This window comes from Lontra canadensis, unplaced genomic scaffold, assembly GCF_010015895.1.
Source record: "Lontra canadensis isolate GAN:19392208 unplaced genomic scaffold, GSC_riverotter_1.0 scaffold28, whole genome shotgun sequence".
Classification (NCBI taxonomy): Eukaryota; Metazoa; Chordata; class Mammalia; order Carnivora; family Mustelidae; genus Lontra; species Lontra canadensis.
Window position 1 is genome coordinate 17,081,431 of NW_022631022.1, and position 20,515 is coordinate 17,101,945.

The 20,515-nt window shown below is 37.2% G+C and overlaps 1 protein-coding gene across 1 annotated transcript in view; it reads left to right on the top strand.

Moving 5' to 3' along the window:
• The window catches only part of ARIH1 (ariadne RBR E3 ubiquitin protein ligase 1), a 117,689-nt gene that overhangs the window by 86,653 nt on the left and 10,521 nt on the right, over positions 1-20,515 (top strand). Inside the window, exons 6-11 of the mRNA XM_032864992.1 lie at positions 6,045-6,111; positions 7,699-7,805; positions 9,816-9,858; positions 10,372-10,443; positions 14,346-14,476; positions 18,626-18,683. Of these exons, the coding sequence (XP_032720883.1) occupies positions 6,045-6,111; positions 7,699-7,805; positions 9,816-9,858; positions 10,372-10,443; positions 14,346-14,476; positions 18,626-18,683 (478 nt within the window). The remainder of the gene's footprint in view (positions 1-6,044; positions 6,112-7,698; positions 7,806-9,815; positions 9,859-10,371; positions 10,444-14,345; positions 14,477-18,625; positions 18,684-20,515) is intronic.

Consider the following 20,515-nt stretch of genomic DNA (forward strand, 5'->3'; position numbering starts at 1 on the left):
ACCTAATTTCTGATAATGAAAATAAAGGTCTTTTTAAAACCTTGTGTAATAATTTAATTGCCCCTCAATAAACGCCCCCAGTTTCTGTGCTCTGAACAGTTTGTATTGTATCGTCAGGACGTCCTCATTATTTGTCCCAGTGTCTGTCCATTACACACCCTCTCCTCGCCTCTCTTCTGTACCCTCCGTTATACTGAATCTTTAGAAATCCAAAGAGGGGCACTTGAGTGGCTCAGTGGGTTGAGCCTCTGCCTTAGGCTCAGGTCATGATCCCGGGGCCCTGGGATTGAGCCCTGCATTGGGCTCTCTGCTCAGCAGAGAGCCTGCTTCCTCCTCTCTCTCTGCCTCCCTCTCTGCCTACTTGTGACCTGTCTGTCAAATTATAAATATTATAAAATCTTAAAAAAAATTTTAAATTACATATCCAGGGTGCCTGGGTAGCGCAGATAGTCGGTTAAGCATCTGACTTGGTTTCAGCTCAGGTCATGATCTCAGGGTCGTGAGATTGACACCTGCATCAGGCTCTCCACTTTCAGCATAGAATCTGCTTAGGACTCTGTCTCCCTTTCCTCTTGCCTGCCGCCCTACACACTGTCTCTCCTTCTCCCTCTCAAATAAATGGAAATATATATATTTTTTAAAAATTAAATTATATAGCCTGCATTTATCCCCCAAAAAGAGGAAAAGGTCTAGATGATAAAAATGTTAAATCCTAAGTTGAAGCATAATATTGATTTACTCAGGGTGCTATATCAGCATAAGGTGTGGTTTACTGCTTGCATACTAAATGAAATTCTTGTGTTTAAAGTCACCTGGTTTCAGTTCATAACTCTCCAGTTATCTTATTTGTAAAAAACAGAATTTCCCAAAACTCAAGGGTACTTAAATGCATCTGGCACTGTGCTTATAATGTATAATAGGTGATCAGTAGAAGTCATTATGTTTACCTTCATAAAGAGCTGCCTTCTACCATGAGAGTTGGTGTAATAACTAGATGTAAGTGATGGCAACAGGTCTTTGTCGAGAGATGTAGTTCATCAATACACAGGATGACACTTGTCTTCTTGAACGTATTTATTCTCAAGGGTAAGAGATTGCTTTCTAATTCTTTGCTCTCACAAGATAAACTATGACCTAATAACTGAGACCTCATAACCTTGGTCTAGTAACTATGGCTAACCTTTGTTCTCACCAAGTAGTCTAGATCAGTTATAAGAAATCATTGGCTTTTGTCACATCAGAGAAGCATATTGAGTAATAGAAATAAAAAATGGGAAATCAGGGCATCTGACTTTGAGTCTTTTTTTTTTTTTTTTAAGATTTTATTTGTTTATTTGACAGACAGGGATCACAAGTAAGCAGAGAGGCAGGCAGAGAGAGAGAGGAAAGCAGGCTCCCTGCTAAGCAGAGAGCCCGATACGGGGCTCGATCCCAGGAACCTGACTGAGATCACGACCTGAGCTGAAGGCAGCGACTTAACCCACTGAGCCACCCAGGCGCCCCTTATTTATTTGTTTGTTTGTTTGTTTATTTTTATGTAAGCTTCACATAACATAATATTTGCCATTTTAACTATTTAAAACTATACAGTTTAGTGGTTTTTCTTTTAAGATTTTATTTATTTATTTGACAGATATCAGAAGTAGGCGAGAGGCAGGCAGAGAGAGAGAAGGAAGCAGGCTCCCTGCTGAGCAGAGAGCCCGATGCGGGGCTTGATCCCAGGACCCTGAGATCATGACCTGAGCCGAAGGCAGAGGCTTTAACCCACTGAGCCACCCAGGCGCCCCCAGTTTAGTGGTTTTTCATCATGTTGTACAACCATCACCACTATCTAATTCCAGAACATTGTCATCACCCCTAAAAGAATTCCCATATTCATTAAACAGTCACTTCCCATTCATTCCCTTTTTCCCATAGACCCTGACAATCTTGTATCCGTTTTTTGTCTGTACAGATTTTCTTATTCTGAGCATTTCGTTTAAATGTCGTATAGCATGTGATCTTTTGTGTCTGGCTTCTTGCACTTAATGTAATGTTTTCAAGGTTCATCCATGTTGTAGCATGTGTCGGTACTTGATTCCTTTCTAGGGATAAATAATATTCCATATTTTGTTTCTTCATCAGTTCTTGGACATTTAGGTTGTTTCCACTTTTTGTGGAAACAGTTGTGTTTTTATTTGAACATTTATGTGCAAGTTTTTAATGTCTTGGATATACGTCCCTAGGAGTAGAATTGCTGGGTCATACAGTAATTCTGTGTTTAACCTTTTTTTTTTTTTTTTTTTTAAAGATTTGTTTATTTTAGAGAGAGTGAGTGCACTCCAGTGAGTGCACAGGGGTAGGCAGTAGTGCAGAGGGCAAGAAAAAGCCTTCAGCTGACTTCCTGCTCAGTACAGAGCTTGATACCACAACCGTCGGATCATGACCCAAGCCAAAGTCGAGTCAAACGTACCAACAGACTGAGCCACCGAGGCACCTCCGTGTTTAACCTTTTAAGGAATCACCAAGTACACTAATTATTTTTAGGCCCCAGTTCCAACATTCCTGAAATGTGGAGGTTTATTCATTTAAAAAATACTTACTGAGCACTTTCTACAGGCCAAGCAGTGTGTTAGATACAAGGGATCCTTTCATGGAGCTTATTATTTGGTTGGGGATAAGGGAACATGAAGGCAGATATTAAACAAATGATTACACAGATAATTTAAAAAAAATTTTTAAATTTAGGGGTGCCTGGGTAGCTCAGTCCATTGGGCAGCTGGGATCAAGCCCCACATTGGGCTCCCTGCTGAGTCAGGGACTCTGCTTTTCTCTCTCCCTATGCCCCCCCCCCTTGTTCTCTCTCTCTCTCAAATGAATAAATAATAAACCATAAAAATTTTTTTTTGTTTAAATTCAATTTAGGTAACTTCTTATATTGTTAATACTATACTGTATTATTAGTTTCATGGGTAGAATTTAGTGATTCATCAGTTGCATAAAGCACCTAGTGCTCATCACATCAGAAGCCCTCCTTAATGCCCATCACCCAGTTACCCCAGCTCCCCTGCAACAACTCTGTTTCCTATAGTTAAGAGTCTCTTACGGTTTGCTGTCCTCTCTGATTTCATCCTATTTTATTTTTCCTTCCCTTCCTCTATATTCACCTGTTCTGTTTCTTAAATTCCACATACAAGTGAAATCATATGGTATTTGTCTTTCTTTGATTAATTTTACTTAACATAATACCCTGTAGTTCCATACATGTCATTGCAAATGGCAAGATTTCTTTTTCTTTTTTTTTTTTTTTTTTTGATGGCTGGGTAATATTCCATTGTATTCCACACACACACACACACACACACCACGTCTTGTTTATCTGTTAGTGGACATCGGGGCTCTTTCCATAGTTTGGCTATTGTGGACATTGCTACTATAAATATTGAGGTGCAGATGCCTCTTTGGATCACAACTGTTTGTGTCCTTTGGGTGAATACCTAGTAGTGCAATTGCTAGATGGTAGGGTAGTTCTATTTTTAACTTAAAAAAAAAAAAGATTTTATGTATTTATTTGACAGAGAGCACAAGCAGGGTGAGTCAGGGAGAAGCAGACCCCCCACTGAACAAGGCACCTGATGAGAGGCTTTTTTTTTTTTTTAAGGTTTTATTCACTTATTTGACAGAGGGAGGGGAGGGAGGGAGGGAGAGAGTACAAGCAGGGGAAGTAGCAGGGAGGGAAGGAAAAGCAGGCTCCCCTCTGAGCAGGGAGCCTCATGTGGGCTCTATCCCAGAATCCTGGGATCTTGACCTGAGCTGAAGGCAGACACTTAACCGATTGAGCCATCCAGGCACCCCTCTTTTTAACTTTTTGAGAAAATTCCATACTGTTTTCCATAGTGGCTGTACCAGTCTGCATTCTCATCGACAGTGTAAGAGGGTTCTCCCTTCCCTCATCCTCACCAACATCTGTTGTTTCCTAACCGGTTAATTTTGGCCATTCTTACTGGTGTGAGCAAGTATCTCATTGTGGTTTTGATTTGTATTTTCCTGGTGCTGAGTGATGTTGAGCATTTTTTCATGTGTCTGTTAGCCATTTGTATGTCTTCTTTAGAGAAATGTCTGTTCGTGTCTTCTGTCCATTTCTTGACTGGGTTTTTTGGGGTTTTTTTGATTGTTGAGTTTGGTAAGTTCTTCATAGTTTTAGATACCAGCCCTTTATCTGATAGGTCATTTGCAAATATTTTCTCGCATTCTGTTGGTTGCCTTTTAGTTTTATCGACTATTTACTTTGTTGTACAGAAGCTTTTTATCCTGATGTAGTGCCGGTAATTCATTTTTGCTTTTGTTTCCCTTGCCTTTGGAGACTTATCTAGCAAGAAGGTGCTGTGGCCGAAGTCAAAGAGGCTCTGCTTGTGTTCTCTAGGGTTTTGATGGTTTCCTGTCTCACATTTAGGTCTTTTATCCATTTTGAGTTTATTTTTGTGTATAGTGTAAGAAATTGGTCCAGTTTCATTCTTCTACCTGTGCCTGTCCAGTTTTCCTAACACCATTTCCTGAAGAGACTGTCTTTTTTCTGTTGGATATTCTTTGCTGCTTTGTTAAAAATTAGTTGACCATACATTAGTTGAGAGTCCATTTCTGGGTTCTCTATTCTGTTCCACTGATCTGTCTCTGTTTTTGTGCCACTACCATACTATCTTGATCACTACAGCTTTGTAATACAGCCTAAAGCCTGAAATTGTGATGCCTCCAGCTTTGGTTTTCTTTTTCAACATTTCTTTGGCTATTTGGGGTTTTTTCTGGTTCCATACAGACTTTAGGCTTGTTCCGGCTCTACACAGATAAAATTATGACAGATTTTATGACAGGAAGATGTATAAAGATGCCATGAGAATTGAGCAGGACTGATATGAGTTATTGTCAGAAAAGGCTTCCTTTAGTTAGTAACTATGTATTAGCTGAGTTAAAAAATAATATAGCAGCATCTAATATTTATTGAGTGTTTACTGTTTGCCAGGCACTGTTCTAATTCACAACTCTTATTTCTGCTATCCATTTTACAAAAGACTAAACTGAAAAATGGAGAGGGCAAAGAACTTATCCTCAGTTCATAGCTAGTAAGTGTGAATCCAGTATTCAGTAGGCTGTCCCATCTGAGCCCACCATGATCTATTTCTCTTTCCTTTTCAAAAGAGGTAGCCCTATGCAAAAGCCTCTGCGGGAGGATGATACCCCATGATTCTGAAAAGAATACAAATGTGTCAGGAGTACACCAAAAGTAGCACAGGACAGGATGGGATCTTGGGATCTTGTGGAAGGCAAGCAGTGCCATAAGAAGCTCAAGAATTCAATGGGGCCAGATAATACAAAATTTTTTTGTCACATTAGAGAGTTTTTACTGGTTTTGTCAGTGGTTAACTTTTTTTTGCTGTAACACCATTTTCTTTAAACATTCACAGGAGTGTTTACCATTAAAACTAGTAAAATTAAGCTTCAGGATGCTTTACTTTTATGGGTTCCTATGAGTTCTAGAAATTGTAATGAATATAGAGTGTTCTAGGTGGACAAGGGAAGCCAGTAGACATTTCTAGTAAATTACCAACGGATCTCAGAAGAAGGCCCTCAAATTTATATATAGCAAAACCTGGATCCATTTCTTGATATTCCTGTCAACATCTCTTATTTCACACACTGATTTTTGGGAGAGCGTCTTAGGGAAGTTGGCTGCACATTGCTCTCTCAGGGCAGAGTAAGAAGACACTTTTGAAAGGGGCCTAAATGCCATAATAGTAAGTCATTAGACTATAATAACAAACTGGGTAAAAATGGAATATTTTATGTATAAAAAACTTGGGGATGGGGATTCTACCAAAATAAAACTATAGAAACTTTGTAGTTGTTATCTTGATTTCCATAGTTATATTTGTTGATAGTCCGTATGCATTTTAGCATTTTCAATTTAGGGCAGCTTTTAGAACCACTACATTGAAATTTTATTTTATAAATGTGGAAAGATACTCTTGGCTGAGAACTTCCTAATAAACTACTTTTGTTCTTGCTCTCAGGCGCCTGATCACAGATTCGAAAGTTAAATTAAAGTATCAGCATTTAATAACAAATAGCTTTGTAGAGGTAAGTGATTTCTCATAAGTTTTCCTTTTTTAAATAAGAGGAATTGTTTATTCATAGATATAATTAGTTTTTCTTACATGAAACACTCTCGATAGTAAGACGTAAAGGGCTTGGATTATGACCATAAACTTGGATTTATGGACTTTATTAATGAGGCATACAAAACACCTTTATTCTCAAAGGAATGTGACAAACCAGTGAGTAGGTGTCTCTTCAAAGATCTAGAATTTTGGTGATAAAATTATTTTTACAGTATTCTTCCTTTATTGCTAGCAAAAAGTTGTAGCTGATTATTAATGACATAATGTTTAATCATGCTTGGCAATTCAACCTTGCTATATCTCTGCTTGTTTTAGCTTCCATTACCAGTAAACTTTGTTAATAAAGAGATCTATGGTTATTTCTTTTTTTTTTTAAGATTTTATTTATTTATTTATTTATTTATTTATTTATTTAAGAGAGTGATAGCACAAGTCAGGGAAGAGGTTAAAACAGGCTCCTCCCACCCCCCCAAACTGGGTGCCTGATGCAGGGCTTGATCCCAGCACCCTGGGATCATGACCCGAGCCAAAGGCAGATGCTTAACTAACTAACCCACCCAGGTTCCCCTATAGTTACTTGTTTTTAGAAAATGTCTTTTTTTTAAATCAAATACAGAGGTCATGAAACTCTGACCTGCCTGTTTTTGTAAATATTTATTGGAACGTGCCCATTTGTTGTATGATTTATTTTGTGCTACAGTGGCAGAGTTGAGTAATTGCTACAGAGGCCGTTGTGCCCGTCAAAAACAAAAATCTTTACTATCTGGCTCTTTATGGAAGATGTTTTAGCCTCTATATAAGATCATCAATGTAAATTGGTATTTTAATTCTACAAAGCCAATTTTTATTTCTATTAAGAGATTAAACTGAAGGTCAGATCTTCTAGAAAAGAAGGAATTTTATTTTAGGAATCATGTACTCTTAAAATGGTCACTGAACTTGAATTCTGGTGCAGAGTGTTACTTGAGCCATGTTGTGTTTCATAATAAAAAATACTTCAAAGTTTTATTTATTTATTCTTTCATTCATTCATTTATTCATTATTTTTAAGAACTAAAATGTGATTGTTTTCATGGTTTAGGAACTGACTTTTGTTCTTAGACACATTTTTATGGTCAAAGAGAGAAATTACCTGTATATTCTATAGGATCTAAACACTTTGCCTAAGTAGGAGTGTATATTTTTTTTTACATCTTTGAAAATTGCCCTGAGGTAGAACCATGCACAAGTCAGTGCTTAATGATCACCAATGGGTAATTATTTTAAAGTTTGTCAGTCGGATTTTGAAGGTAGAACCAAGAGACAGTTCACATGTTTATAAAACCAGGGATCAAGGGATCTGTAATCTTAGAAAAATAGTGCATTGGAAAGCAATACTTTAGAACTAGAGTACTAAATATTGGGGGCAAGTTTTATATGCTTGTGTCATTGTCTCTGTCTTTGGCCCTTGCACGGGGAAATGTAAGTTAATTGCCTGTTGTACTAGGAAATCTTACCTCATGATTTTAATTTGCTGTCATTTTTTATTTTCTAACTTGGGTTTCAGTGCAATCGACTGTTAAAGTGGTGTCCTGCCCCAGATTGCCACCACGTTGTTAAAGTCCAATATCCTGATGCTAAACCTGTTCGCTGCAAATGTGGGCGCCAGTTTTGGTAAGCAAGTGATTTCCCAAATTGAAATAGCACACATAGCTTTTCTATTTATTCTTAGTAGTAAAACAGTAGAAAAAAAAATTTTTTTTTTTTTTTACCTCTAGTAGTAAGGTGGGTGATTCTGATTTAAAATAGTGTGTATTTCTTTTAAATAAGAATTAGATTAAAAGGTCACATCTTAAATAATTTTTTCTCTATCCTTGTTGCTATTTTTTCTTATGGGGAGAAAATGTAGCTATAATCACATTTTCTTGTGTGCTCCACTGGAACTAATATGGGAGCAAACTTAGAGATACGGGACAAGAACTTAGTTCTCATTTCTGATGGACTGCTTATTTTGTCAGAATATGTTTGGTTCCTTTATGGTTCTTGCTCTGTTTTCAGTTTATCTCTTAGGAAATAAAATACACAGGATTATTTTTCCTTTGCTTTGACAAGTTTAATTTTACTCCTAGAAAGAAAATTTGCAGATAAATTTGGAAAGATAAAACATGGTTTATTAGATACGCCTTTTTTCTTTTCTTTTTTTTAAGATATGCTTTTTAACCAGCACTTTCCCTGTGGCACCTCTGGCCACAGCTTTCCTGCTTACCTCGGTTCTTGGAGTTTTATAACATACTCTAGCGTTTGAATTCTAAATTTGACTTAATAGAGAATTTTCAATACTGCATATTCTTATTAGAGAGTTAAGATGATTTTCCATTTTCCTTGTGGATCTTTTAGGAATAAGAAAACATTCAAAACAAGTTAACTCGAAGAACTAGCAAGTAGACATTATATTGGTATTCTGTACCATTCTCTTTTTTTCTCTACAAACAGCTGTAGAATTAGACTTACACATCATTAATACTAAATATTTCCAAAAGGAGCAGATAAACTCACAAAGATTAAGTATGTATGAAATACATGCTGTTTTGGTAAAGATTAAATACGCATTACTGTTTTAGAGTTTACCCTATAGACAGGAGGTGCAGTCTGATTATACACCTCCTTAAAACATAGTTTTAGTTGATACCAAAATATAGAGAATAATAGCAGTGAATACGTATGTAGCTCTTAACCCAGCTTACACAGTATTTTGTTTTTGTTAAGAAATAAAGTATGACAGATTCATTTGAAGCCTCTGTTGTTCCCTTCTCCATCCAACTCCCCATCATCTTTTTCCAGAAGTAACCATTATCTTTCACTTGACTTAAATTGATAGCACTTTGTTCCTCTCGTTTGCAAAGGATTTTTGGCATTCCTGAATTACTTGACTGTCTGATCAACCTTCGTATTTATTCTTTTTTTTTTTTTTTGTATTCTTAATTCATGCGTTCTTAAATGTATATACCATGTGTCTCGAATATAGCAAGGTATTAACAATTAGTATATTCTTAGAAAATATTTAGTCACACTCTTTTGTTTTATGCCTCGGTTGGTACAGTTTATCTCTACAGGGTTGAAGTTCATTTGTTTGGATCATGCAAAGATGTGACCTGTTTGCCTCCCAATTATTGCTCACTGCATTTGCATTAAATTATGCAATTACTCTACAAATTCACACTTTGTTATTCTTCATTTGGGGTGTTAAGAGATTTAATATATGCTAATAAAGCACTGGTCAAAATTTAAGTTCAAATTAGTGAAAATTGGTTTGAAGTAAAGAATGTTTACAGCACAGAACTGTACATGTATAAAACGATCAGAAAAATACAGATGGGATTACACTGAATTTCTTGTCTTAAAAGATTGGTGGTTGTTTAGAGTCCTTTCTTATATAATCGTCATCAGAGCATGTCTTCATGCCTATAATCATTTCTTTGTTTCACAAACACACCACAATACATGCTCTTCTAACACTAAATTCTGAATAATCTATAGAATAATACAAACTTGACTCATGTCCTTGTATATGCCAGTCACTAAAAACTGATGAAACCACTGAGAAACTATAAAACGTGAAATTGTTTGTTTACTTACTTGCAGTAGGTAGAACTTAATTCTTTTAACTCTTGTGTTACTTAACAGCTTTAACTGTGGAGAAAATTGGCACGATCCTGTTAAATGTAAGGTGAGTTTGTCTGGCATTTTCATTTTTAAATAATCTAATAGAACACTTCTGAGACTTGATGACTGAAAACCAGGGCCCACAATTTTGGATTGGATTGAATTTGTAGATAGAAGATTGTGTTTTTCCTTTCTATTTCAGATGATCATCAGAAGTATTCATGAAGCATTCCTTAGGAATAAGTCCGCTCCTGATGATTATCAGGATAACAGTGGTTAAGGCACCTCTCTGGGCAGGCCTTGTAATTAGCTAAGGAGAATGACACATCTTGGAGCTGGGCTTCTCATCAGGCTCTAGGTTCCCCACTTGGCTTCAGCCAGAGAAAGTCTTCTTTGGTTGATATATGTACTGGATATGAGAACTAGAGGATTGCCTTGATATAAAAAGAAGTAAATCCAGTGATAATCTTGTCCTTGCCTTTTACATTTATGCTTGACTACATTTTAATGTTGAAGTAATTTGCTATCCTTTTTTTAAGTCTTTTGTTGTACCCTAACAGTTGTTGTTTCCAAACAGTGGTTAAAGAAGTGGATTAAAAAGTGTGATGATGATAGTGAAACTTCTAATTGGATTGCAGCCAACACAAAGGTTGGTATTTTTCTTCAGTAAACTCTTGGTAGTAAAACGGTTACAAGATTAGGTGCATTAGCAAAATAAGTAGGTTTACCTAGTTAAGGGCTTTGTTTTAACTTTTCTTCAGTTAAGATTTGGGGTTTTGCGGTTGTTTGGGGGGCTTGGGGTTTTGGTTGGGTTTGTTTTTTGTTTTGTTTTTTCCCCAGAATACAGATTTTTAAGTGTTCAAGTTTATTTTATTGAGCACTACTGCAATATGTACAGTATTTTCTTTAGAAGTTTTTGTTAGAGGGGCGCCTGGGTGGCTCAGTAGGTTAAAGCCTCTGCCTTTGGCTCAGGTCATGGTCTCAGAGTCCTGGGATCGAGCCCCGCATCGGGCTCTCTGCTCAGCAGGGAGCCTGCTTCCCCCCCTTCTCTCTGCCTGCCTCTCTGCGTACTTGTGATCGCTCTGTCAAATAAATAAATAAAATCTTTAAAAAAAAAAGTTTTTGTTAGGAAAACGTTGGTTTCCTATAGAAGAAAAAGCTGACAATTTTACTACCCAGGGGTTTGATAATGCTTTTTCATATTGTTTTACCTGCCTTTTAGTATACAGGTACAGAGTTTATTCCACCTAGCTTGGTTTTATTAGGCAAATTTACATTTCTGCCTTTAAAAAATCTTCAGGCTTTGGGGCGCCTGGCTGGCTCAGTGGGAGAGCATGCGACTCTTGATCTCAGTGTTGTGAGTTTGAGCCCCACATTAGTGTAACTGTTTCTTCCTTTCTTTTTTCTTTCCTTGTCTTCACTTTACTTTCCTTTTCCTATTTTCTTTTCTTTTCTTTCATCTCTATACCCAGGTTATGGAGCCTGAACTCACAACCCTGAGATCAAGAGCTATACACTCTACCCACTGAGCCAGCTAGAGGCCCCTCCTTAAGGAGTCAGTCTTTAGAGCAGTATCGAGAGTAACTGAGTAACTTTTTATTGTGTAACTACACTGGGGTTAACATGTTTGACTTCTTTAACATATTAAATTCTAAAATACTATTTAAGAGACTTGATTCCTAAGAACTAGGAGTTTTGGCAATAACATAGATATCCCTTGTTCTTTTATTTTTATTTTTGAAGTACGTTATTGCTTGTGATACTAGTTTTAAGATTCAGTTGGGAACATTTATTTAACCCTAGACAGATGTTTTGTTCTGCAAATGGATGTAGTCTTGAGTGCCCTTCTTTTCTGTTACCAAGTAATAAGCATATGTTTGAATCCCAACTGTGTACCCAGCAATTTCGTAGTAGAAAATTGTTTAATTAACCAATCTTTATTTAATTCAACCTTATATACTGTCTATATTGGAAGTGACTAAGGTGGTGAATGGTAGTTTTATTCATGAACTGTTCATTTTTGATATTGCCTTTCACATGTGAAGATGATGTTTAAAGAATAGTGAGTTGTCTGACTAGCATTAGAGCTTTCCATCACCCAGTCACAGGACAGTGAAAATAAGGAGTGTTTAAACGATGGAGGCCAAAACACACAATTTTATACCATTAGTACCCTCTTGTACCCAAAAAAGATTAAAACCTGAATATATTTGTATCTCCCAGAAAGCCTTGGTAATGAAATAGTCTTGTCACATAAATGCCTAAGCCTTTGAGGAATGAATGGTTGTAATTAGTTTTTTTGTGCTCTCTAAAATTATGGTGAAGATAACTCCTGTCATTTTAAAACTTTTCTGTGTTGTTAGGAAGTGCTAGCTTTTGTTGTTGAAAAAATTTCCTAGTCAGGCATACTTTCTTGAAATTTGATTTCCCATCAGACATGTTCTTGAAGTCCTAGAATCTTCTAATATGCTCTGTAAAACTAGTATTTAGAATAGGGCAGTGGTGTTTTCACTAGGTAGCTTGATGAAACTGTAGCCCTCTTTCTGCATCTAGAGAAATCCCCAACACTCTAAACCACCAAGATATTTAAAACTGGGAGTACAGGGTGCCTGGGTGGCTTAGTTCATTAAGCATCAGAATAATTGGACTCTCATTTTCGGCTCAGGCCATGACCCTCGGCCCTGGGTCAGAGCCCTGCCTTGGGCTCCCAGCTAAGTGGGCAGACTGCTGCTTCTCCCCCGCCCCCAACTACTCCTGCATACACTCTCTAAAATAAATAAATAAATCTTTAAAATAAGCAAATAAAATAGGGAGTACAGGCTTGCATATGTTTGACTTTGTTTAGAAAGTAGATTATTAAGGAAGAATGGCAATTAGTAACAAGGTCATCTCCTTGGTAGTTTTGAGAAAAACTGAAGAGTGTTTCTCTTGAGAGGTTTCAGAAGCTTTTATTATTGTTACTTGCCCCTTAAACAGATTTGCAGATTATCAGTGGTATCCTAACATATTGAGAGCTTAATACTATGTTGTTAATTATAACCCAGAAATACAGAATGACACAGATTATTTTAAACCTGGAACTTGCTTCTTTGGGAAAATGTAAAATATGTTAATTGATTTCAAAGATTTGATTAGAAATGTCCAAATTTACCTATTTTAAATGACTATAGTTGGGGTGCCTAGGTGGCTCAGTGAGTTAAGCCTCTGCCTTCGGCTCAGGTCATGATATCAGGGTCCTAAGATCGAGCCCCACATTGGGCTCTCTGCTCAGCGGCGAACCTGCTTCCCCCTCCTCTCTCTGTTAGCCTCTCTGCCTACTTGTGATCTCTGTCAAATAAATAAATAAAATCTTAAAAAAAATAAAATAAAATGACTATAGTTTATGGGCCAGGGTAGTCTGTCTCACAAAGGCAGAATTGTATAAGTAATATAATGGGTGGTACTCCCTCCTTGTGGGAGTTACAGGCATCAGACAAATGCAGCAAAAATATTAGCTTTACATGTTATTTATAGTTTTAATAAAACAAATAAGTTTGATTTTCTAGATTTTTCCAAAAGAAAAAGATAATAGACCTACTGTAGGGTAATAACTTTGACTCATCAGTAACCAAGAATACGACATAGACTTGGAAAAAGCCATGATCTCTGTAGCACAGTTGTAAATGGACCATAGTGAGAAAGATTTAAAACAAGGGTATTTGAGGTTACCTGGCTGGCCCAGTTCATAGAGCATGTGACTCTTGATCGCGGAGTTGTGAGTTCAAGCCCTATGGTGAGGGTAGAGTTTACTTAAAAATTAGAGCAATCAACAACAAAAATAAATAAAACAAGCATATTTGACAGAAGAAAGTGGGAGATTCAGTAGCCACAAAAAGAATTTACCAGTCTTACAGTCCTACTTACCTGATTCTTAAGGCCAAGTTGCTTGGGCTTGAATCCTGACTCTACCATTTGCTATACCTGTGTGATCTCAGACTGGTGTTATTATTATTTGTCTCTCCCCTGGTTTATTCATCTGACAAATGAAAATAGGATCACTATAAGGATTATGAGTTAAGGTTATATAAAATGCTGAGAATAGTGTGTGGTATACAGGAAGTGCTCAATAATTATTTCTAGATGACACTGGATAATTAAGAATATTTACATGAATAACATATTTTATCTCCTGTAAAACTATCATTTCTGCATGTATGGTTAAAAGTACTTTTATGTTTTTGTCCCCAGCCCTGCTAAAACAAATCTTTTAATTATTGTAAATCTTAATGGCCAGTAATAATGATAATAGCTCATTTCTAGTAGTACTAACTGTATTCCACACTGCTTTACGTGTATTAATAACAAATGTGGCATTTAAAAATAAAAATAAATGTTATTTTAAAAATTAATAACAATGTGGTATTAAAATTTTTTAAGTTAAAAATAAAAAAAACGATAAATGCGGTATTTAAAAATACGGTATTAAAACCAAATTTAGAACTGGCTTCTCTTCTGTGGTAGTAATACAACCTAGTGTAGCATTGACACCAACTTTATAGTTTCTCTTCATAGGAATGTCCCAAATGCCACGTCACAATTGAGAAGGATGGCGGTTGTAATCACATGGTCTGTCGTAACCAGAACTGTAAAGCAGAGTTTTGCTGGGTGTGTCTTGGCCCTTGGGAACCACATGGATCTGCCTGGTAGGTTGGGGAAATGAAAGGGAGAAAGTGTTCACATAAGTATGTAATATATGCTGTGTATTAAAAGGTTTCTACTTCATGGAAGTCACCATCCAACTTGGGAGCTAGATAAATGAATATAGTGTGTGATCATTGTTAAAAGTATGTGCATGATGTCCAGAGAGAGGGATAAATTAGGCATATTTCACAGAGCAGGTAACATTTAAGAAGAATCTTAAAAGAGGGATTAAGAGTTCGTTAGTTGAAGGTGGCACGAAAAATGTTTAGGGCAAAAAGGAGCCTCATGAACAAAGGTAGAATGATGTGAAAGTGCATGGCTTATTTAGAGAAGAGTTGCATTATCTAATATGTCTGTCTAGGCAGTAGTTGAAATCTAAGAGATTATTGGCAAGACCCAACCTGCAGTTGTGTTTTATTTACCCTTGTGTGCCATTAGACAAAAATGTGTCCCAAACTTGAAAAATTGGAAAATTGCCCAGTGCAACCCAGACTTTTGGCCTTTCTTTGAAACATAGGAAAAAACCTGCATTCCTGCTTGGCAACATTCGCCTGAAATTGATTAGTATCCCCTTACATGAGGTCTTTACTTTCTAGTTTGATTTATTTCCCAAGACTGAATCTTAAAGGCACTTGCATGTATCATGATGGCACTATATTTAGAAGATGGCATCATTTTTAGTAGAGATAATATATCTCCGTTCTGTACATATTTCCTAGCAGTTTGGGAAAATGCAAGTTAGATTCGTGATGTCTTGAGTTTTGAAAAAAAGGAGCCAGCATATCTCCTGGTAAAAATGAAAGTATTTCTGAGTGTTATAATACACAAATGACCCATCTCACTAATTTGTGTTACCTGTCTATTGGCACTTTGGTTTGTGGCCCCTCCTAAGTTGTGGGGCATAGGAAAAGAGTTAGAACGTAGACTGGCACTTAAAGTAGTTTGGACATTATCAGAAGGATTTTAAGTGGGGAGTTACCTGATTAGATCTGTAATTTAGGGAGACAGCTCTATATTATGTGCTTTACATACATTACCTCAGAATTGTGGCTGCTTTGTAGAGAGTGAAATGCGAGGGGGAAATTGCAGGGGCAGGTCAGAAGGAGGCTCTCACCTTAAGACAATGGCAAGTCTTTTCTATTAGTTTCGTTGGAACTTTTATTAGTTTCATTAGAGGAATAGTGAGAGGGGTTACTTGCCTGAAATTAATTCTGAATTAGGTAAAACTGATTGGTTGTGTGGAGTAAAGAAAGTGATTTTGCCACTGTCAAAGCCAAGGAGAAGAGTATTGGGGGTTGTTAGCCTGGCAGACAGGTACTCTAGATTTTTAAGAAGCAAGCTGGGGAATTAGACTATTTCCAGAAACTAAATTCACTCTAGTATATTTAAACCAATAAGCATAATGAATGGAGAAGAAGAGTTACTAAAAGATACAAATTCTTGTTAAAGATACATTTTTAATTTATTTGTCAGAGAGAGCACAAGCAAGGGAAGGGGCACACAGAGGCAGAAGCAAGCTCCTCGCTGAGCAAGGAACCCAATGGTGGTACTCGATCCCAGGACACTGAGATCATGACTTGAGCCAAAGGTAGATGGTCGACCAACTGAGCCACCCACGCGTCCCAAAGATATATTTGTTTGTGTAAGGAAATCTCTGGACATAACTCAAATTTTAAAGAAGTTGTATTGAAAACTGAGCAAAGGGGCACCTGGGTGGCTCAGTCAGTTAAGTGTCTGCCTTCAGCTCAGGTCATGATCCAGGGTTCTGGGATTGAGCCACACGTTTGGTTCGCTGCTCAGTGGGAAGCCTGCTCCTCCCTTACCTGCTCCCTCTGCTTGTGCTCTCTCTGTCGAATGAATAAATAAAATCTTTAAAAAGAAAAGGAAAGAAAACTGAACAAAAACAAAACAAATGATGGATACAGGAGAATGAAGAACGACCCAGACTAGGGTTGTCAGTTATGTTTCCTGTGTCTTGCCTTTACTCATAGCTAACACTGCAAAATGAATCATGCTATGGTTCCTTATTTAAATCTGAAAATGCCTCAGAATCCTCAAAATAGCATTCTGAGTAGCACTATCCATCATCTGAATTAGAAGTATAGATGAATTCTCCTTGCTTTCCTGGCCTTTAGTTCCTTAATAATTTTGGCTGTGTTAAAGTCCAGAATGAATTGAAGCTTATAAATATCTTAGAAATACCAAAGGAGAGTTTTTAAGGATACATTAGGTAGGAAGAACAGGTATTAATAGTTGACCAGTAGAAGGCAAGGAGAGCCAATCTTTGGGCTGAATTGAGTAAAGTAATTTTTGGTAAGAGAAGATTATAACCCAAGCTGGGGGGAAATTAATAAATCTCCCGACTCCAGTGAATTGTGGTCTGGGTTACTTTAAAAACTGAAAGATGAGATCAGTAAGCCGTTGTTGGTTATTTTACTGAGTAGTTAAGCAGAAAGCTACCAAAAACTGAAAGCAGACAAAATGGAATCCCAGATTTCCAAAATTTGTGATTGGTTCCACAAACTACATAAGAACCACATAACTTTACTCACGTCAAATCCCTGAATCAAATGGTACTATTAGGGTGATGGATTAGGGAGTGTTTTGTAGACCTCAGCAGGTGTTTCAGTCTGAGCTGAGAAGTTTGTGGCCTAGGCTATGAATACACACAGGGATATTTGGGATTAATTGAATGTCTATTTCTTGGAGTTACAGGTAGTGGATTTGAGTCTTCCTAATGAAATACTACCAAGGTTTGCTGAAAGGTTTTGTCCTTATCTTTTTTATTCATGTAAACTGTGTACTGCTTTTCTGATTAGTTTTACTGATGACTTTCTTGCACTAATTAGAGAATCTTCCATACATTTTGGGGTAACATCATAGAAGGATATTAAATATAATATAGACCGTTAAAATCCTGGAAAACTTGATAAGCTGAAACAGTGAGCCCTATTTAACAAGATTTAAATTAAATTCAAAATTCTTCTTTTAGATCTAAAACGATTACTGGTAAAAACATTGTGAAGACATGAGTACAGCATGTGAACAATATATATAGTCCATAATAAGGGGTGACCCTCAGTTGGGAGACAGGCATGTTTTACGCTTAGCTCTGAATCCCTAGTTATATGACCTTAAGTATGTTACTTATTTTCTCAAAACTTAATTCTTTGCTTAATGAAGATAAGGAGGATAATAACGCACATTTCATAAGGTGGTTCAGGGAATTGAATGTGATAGCACATTTAGAGGCTTTAGTAGTAAATGGGTGGTACGTAGTAAGCACTCAAGTATCAGCTGCTCCCATAATGTAGACTCCCAGAAAAGCAGAGGTAGAGTTAATCAGAACAAGGGAATTGCCAGTCTTGTTCATCTCCACTCTGAGCTGACTTCTGGGCACATTTCCCCTGCTTCTCATTTTGTGTGTCATTCAGTTCTCAGTGACTCTTGTAAACTGTAATAGCATGTAAAGCATATAGCATAGGAACTGTTACAGAGTAGTCCATCAACTGTAGGTTCTCTTTGGTTTATAAAGATAAGAAGGTAACTGGAAAAATTAGAAATATTTGACATAAATAACAGAAAGCGTAGGAAATAAGACCTCTTTCTTCAAAAACTGAGTTAGAAGTTCAAACTGCAGGGGCACCTGAGTGGCTCTATCATTTAAGCGTCTGCCTTCAGCTCAGGTCATGATCTCAGGGTCTTGGGATTGAGCCCTGTGGCAGGCTTCCTGCTCAGCAGGGAATCTGCTTCTCTCTCTCTCCACCGCTCCCCACCACTTGTTCTCTCTCTCTCTCTCTCTCCCTCCCTCCTTCCCTCCCTCAAATTAATAAATAAAATCTTTAAAAAACAAAAAGGGCTCAAACTGCAGTCAGGAATGGAAGTTCTAGAATGACAGTGTTTTCTAATGATTACAAGTGAGCTGATTTGGAATGAACTACTTCAGGAGGTGGGGAATCTAACACTTTGAATTCCTTTCAGTCTTGTAATTCTGTTATAATGGTAGAACCCTGGGCATTTTAAATACCTCAGTTTGCCTGTATAAAGAAGAATATTGCTTCTAGATATTTCTGAATCCAGGCTAAAATTCTGTGGTTTGTTCCTTTTTCATTGATTTTTGGCCTTACAGAATCCTCTTAATTTACTTTAAGGTACAACTGTAACCGCTATAATGAGGATGACGCAAAGGCAGCAAGAGATGCACAGGAGGTAAGTACCTTTATTTTCCGGCAATAGTTGAACAAGAATGCGCTTCAGTGTTTATTAGGGGACAATTCAGCGTAAGTTTTCAATTCTGAAAGAGTTATGGAAAGGCACTCCAGTAAATACTGGGTATCTGTGTGTATTTAGAAAAGGAATCTTACCCAAGATGTCTGTCAGTGGCACTCCTGTTTATAGGTTTGCTTGCTTTCTTTTAATTAATCTAGTCATGTAGCACAGTTCTGGATTTTAGTAGTTTTGATGACAAGATTTTCTCACCCCAGCAAGGAGTCTAGAGAACAGTACTTCTTAAATAGTTTTGCTGCTGTTTATATGCATTCTTCTTCTTTTTTTTTTTAACCTCATTATTCATCAACAAGTGGTAAGGATTATAGATGAGCTGATTTAGTTAGAATGGACTACCTCAGGAAGGGAGAGTTCCCTATTACTGGTTAGGGATATAACTCACTGTTGTAGAAGGATTCAAACACTAGGTGTGAATTATCCTCCTCAGCACTTTGAGTTCCTTTCAGCCTGGTAATTCTGTCCTAATTGCAGAATCTTGGAATTTAGTTATTCTTTACATTCATCTATTCCATATTGAAATTCCCTAGTTGTCCCAAAAATATTCTTTTCAAATGGTTTTCCTTACTAGGATGTCATTCAAAACATCTGTTGCTTATTTTTTGACTTTTTAAATGTTCCTTGGGGTGCCTGGGTGGGTCACTTGTTAAGCATCTGCCTTTGGCTCAGGTTATGATCCCAGAGTCCTGGGATTAAATTGCACATTGAGCTCCCTGCTCAGAAGGAAGCCTACTTCTCCCTCTCCCACTACCCCTGCTTGTGTTCCCTCTCTCGCTGTCTCTCTCTCTCAAATAAATAAATAAAATCTTTAAAAAAAAATTAAATGTTCTTTTAAAATTTCTTTCTAATTAAAACTACCATAAGTACAAAAGAATATATATATAGTCTCATCTATCATATTGTTAGAAGTGAGAGTTCTATGTCTCACTTTTTTAAAAAGCTAGACAGAATGAGTGGTGTTTCACAGATTCTCAAAAATATCTGTGATCCTTTTTTTTTTTTAAGATTTTATTTATTTATTTGACAGAGAGAGAACACAAGTAGACAGAGAGGCAGGCAGAGAGAGAGAGGAAGAAGCAGGCTCCCCGAGGAGCACAAAGCCCGATGCGGAGCTCGATCCCAGGACTCTGGGATCATGACCTGAGCCACCAAGTTGCTCCATCTGTGGAAAAAAAATGCCCACAAATTCCAATGTTAATTTAAGTTATATTCATTATGATATTACTTTAATGTTTCAACATAAAACCAGCTGTAAACTCTTAAGGCTCTTATACAACTATAGAACCAAACCAAGAAAACTGCAAAACCTATGAGACTCAAGTTAAAATTAATTTGACAAGTAAATTGTTGAAATTAAGTTACTATTGATAAACTGTTGGATGGCCCAAGTTTTTTGTTTTATTTTTCTTTTAAGATTTTACTTATTTTATTTGTCTCAGAGAGAGAGAGCACAAACAGGGGGAGCAGCAGGTAGAAGGAGAAGCAGCTTCCCCACCGAGCAGGGAGTCTCATGTGGGATTTGATCCCAGGACCCTGGGATCATGACCTGAGTGGAAGGCAGATGCTTAACGGGCTGAGACACCCAGGCATCCTGGCCCAAGTTTTTTTAAAGATTTTTTTTTTTTTTTTAATTTATTTGACAGAGAGAGATCACAAGTAGGCAGAGAGGCAGGCAGAGAGAAAAAGGGAGAAGCAGGCTCCCTGCCGAGCAGAGAGCCCGATTCGGGGCTCAATCCCAGGACCTTGAGATCATGACC